General features: G+C 48.9%; 1 protein-coding gene across 1 annotated transcript; it reads right to left on the bottom strand.

Moving 5' to 3' along the window:
* Positions 1 to 1,118: 1,118 nt before the first annotated feature.
* LOC147987101 (uncharacterized) lies at positions 1,119 to 1,796 on the bottom strand. Its single transcript, XM_087542278.1, has one exon. The coding sequence runs from the start codon at positions 1,794 to 1,796 to the stop codon at positions 1,119 to 1,121; it is 678 nt and encodes a 225-aa protein (XP_087398404.1).
* Between the last annotated feature and the right edge of the window lie 257 nt (positions 1,797 to 2,053).

Below are 2,053 nucleotides of genomic sequence, written 5' to 3'. Positions count from 1 at the left end.
GACTTCGAGAGGGAGTACAAGCAGAGCCAGAAGGCGCGGTAGGTGTGTCTGGAGGAGATGCTCGCGCTCTCGGCCATCGGGGACGTCTACGTGCCGGAGCTGGACATCGAGAAGGAGGTGAATGAGGAGGTGATGGAGGACCGGCCGCCCACCCCGGTCGCCGGGCTATTTTGGGGGCCACCACTTCACCTTTAGATGCCGCCTCCCTACATCGACCTGACCAAGGACGGTGGCGCCTGAAGACGGCGACGGTATCAGCGTCGCGAGCGAGCGGCCGATCTACCTTTTATTTTTATTTTATTTTAGTTTGAACTTAAGTACTATGTGCGGGCTGCGACAAAGACATGGTTGTGCGGAGACCCGAGAGATAGCGAAACCGAGTAGATATAAATATATCACGGAAACCATTATTGCTAACAGTGGACTGTTTATTTAATTTAATTTATGTTTTTAGCTATTTTGCGATGCCATTTTTATTTTTTTTAAGTTGCAATGCCTTTTTTGGAGTTTTTTTTGTCTAACAAGGACAATGTTTGGATGCAGCATTGCGGTTAGGCCAACTCCAATGCGCGACCCCAAACGGACGTCCGTTTTGTCCGGATTCTGTCCGTTTGGGTAGGGCAATGAGGTCGTGTCCGGGCGTGTTCTGGGATGCGGTGGCCGTGCGCCCAACGCGCGGCCCCATCCCTTTGCCCCATCCTGTCCGTCGCGGCCAAAAATGCCCTTATTTTCATCAAAACTAGTTTCACAACCCAAATGTTTGTCTGAAAATTAAAATAGTTTTACAACCAAATTGAAATTGTCTACACTGAACATAAAATGGACCAATACATCTATTGGTTGCCAATGTGATCCCACACGTGTTTTACCAAGTCATTTTGAAGATTCAAATGAGTGTGCCAATCACGCATCTCATGGTGGAATTGGGCAAACTGTTCAAATGTGGCCGGGTCTTGGTGCAGGGGCTTAATATTTTCACCTTGATAATCAAATCCTTGGTCGAAGATACTCTCATCACGCTCGTCCTTGACGATCATGTTGTGCATGATCACACAAGCAGTCATCACCTCCCAAAACTTCCTTTCATCCCATGACAGTGCAGGGTTTCAAACAATACCTCACCGGGATTGAAGCACATCAAAAGCACGTTCCACATCCTTTCTAACACTCTCTTGCATTTGGGCAAATTTCTTTCTCTTCTCACCTTGGGGTTTCGAGATTGTATTGACAAAAGTTGACCACTGAGGATATATACCATCTGCTAGATAGTATCCCTTGTTGTACTGGTGGCCGTTGATCTCAAAGTTGACAGGCGGGGAGTGGCCTTCTGCAAGCCTTACGAAGACTGGAGAACGCTGCAGCATGTTGATATCATTGTGAGAACCTGCCATGCCGAAGAAAGAATGCCATATCCAAAGATCCTGTGATGCCACCGCTTCTAATATGACAATGCACGCCTTGACATGCCCTTTGTACTGGCTCTGCCAAGCAAATGGACAGTTCTTCCACTCCCAGTGCATACAATCTATGCTGCCAAGCATGCCTGGAAAGCCTCTAGCTGCGTTGGTCGCCAACAATCTCTCTGTATTAGCGGCAGTTGGCTGCCTCAAGTACTCTGGGCCAAACACCTCGATCACAGCCTGGCAAAACTTGTACATTGGCATCAGATATGTTGTCTCACTCATACGCACATACTCATCCACCAGATCGCTCGGAATTTCATATGCAAGCATGCGGATGGCCGCGGTGCATTTCTGATAAGAGGAGAATCCAAGCTTGCCAAGGGCATCCGTCATGCACTCGAAGTATGGGTCATGAGCAACCACTCCCTCTCGGATACAATTGAACACATGCCTTGCCATTCGAAAACGGCGATGGAATTTATCCGGCTTGAAGAGCGGGGTGTTGGCAAAGTAATTGGCATAGAGCAGGGCGTGGCCTCTCTCCCTGTTGCGGTTCAGGTTGGGAGCACGGCCAAGGACTGACCCCCCTTACCGAGGAAGCTATCGTTGAATGTGGTCGTGAACGACCAGTGCAACCACCACGAGATCTT

Source organism: Triticum urartu, chromosome 2A, assembly GCF_056163025.1.
Source record: "Triticum urartu cultivar PI428250 chromosome 2A, HENAU_Tu73, whole genome shotgun sequence".
Classification (NCBI taxonomy): domain Eukaryota; kingdom Viridiplantae; phylum Streptophyta; class Magnoliopsida; order Poales; family Poaceae; genus Triticum; species Triticum urartu.
This window is presented reverse-complemented; position numbering and strand designations above follow the sequence as displayed.

Excerpts from the sequence above, each read along its gene's own strand:
- LOC147987101 (XM_087542278.1), bottom strand. The coding sequence starts at position 1,796 with ATGACGGATGCCCTTGGCAAGCTTGGATTCTCCTCTTATCAGAAATGC.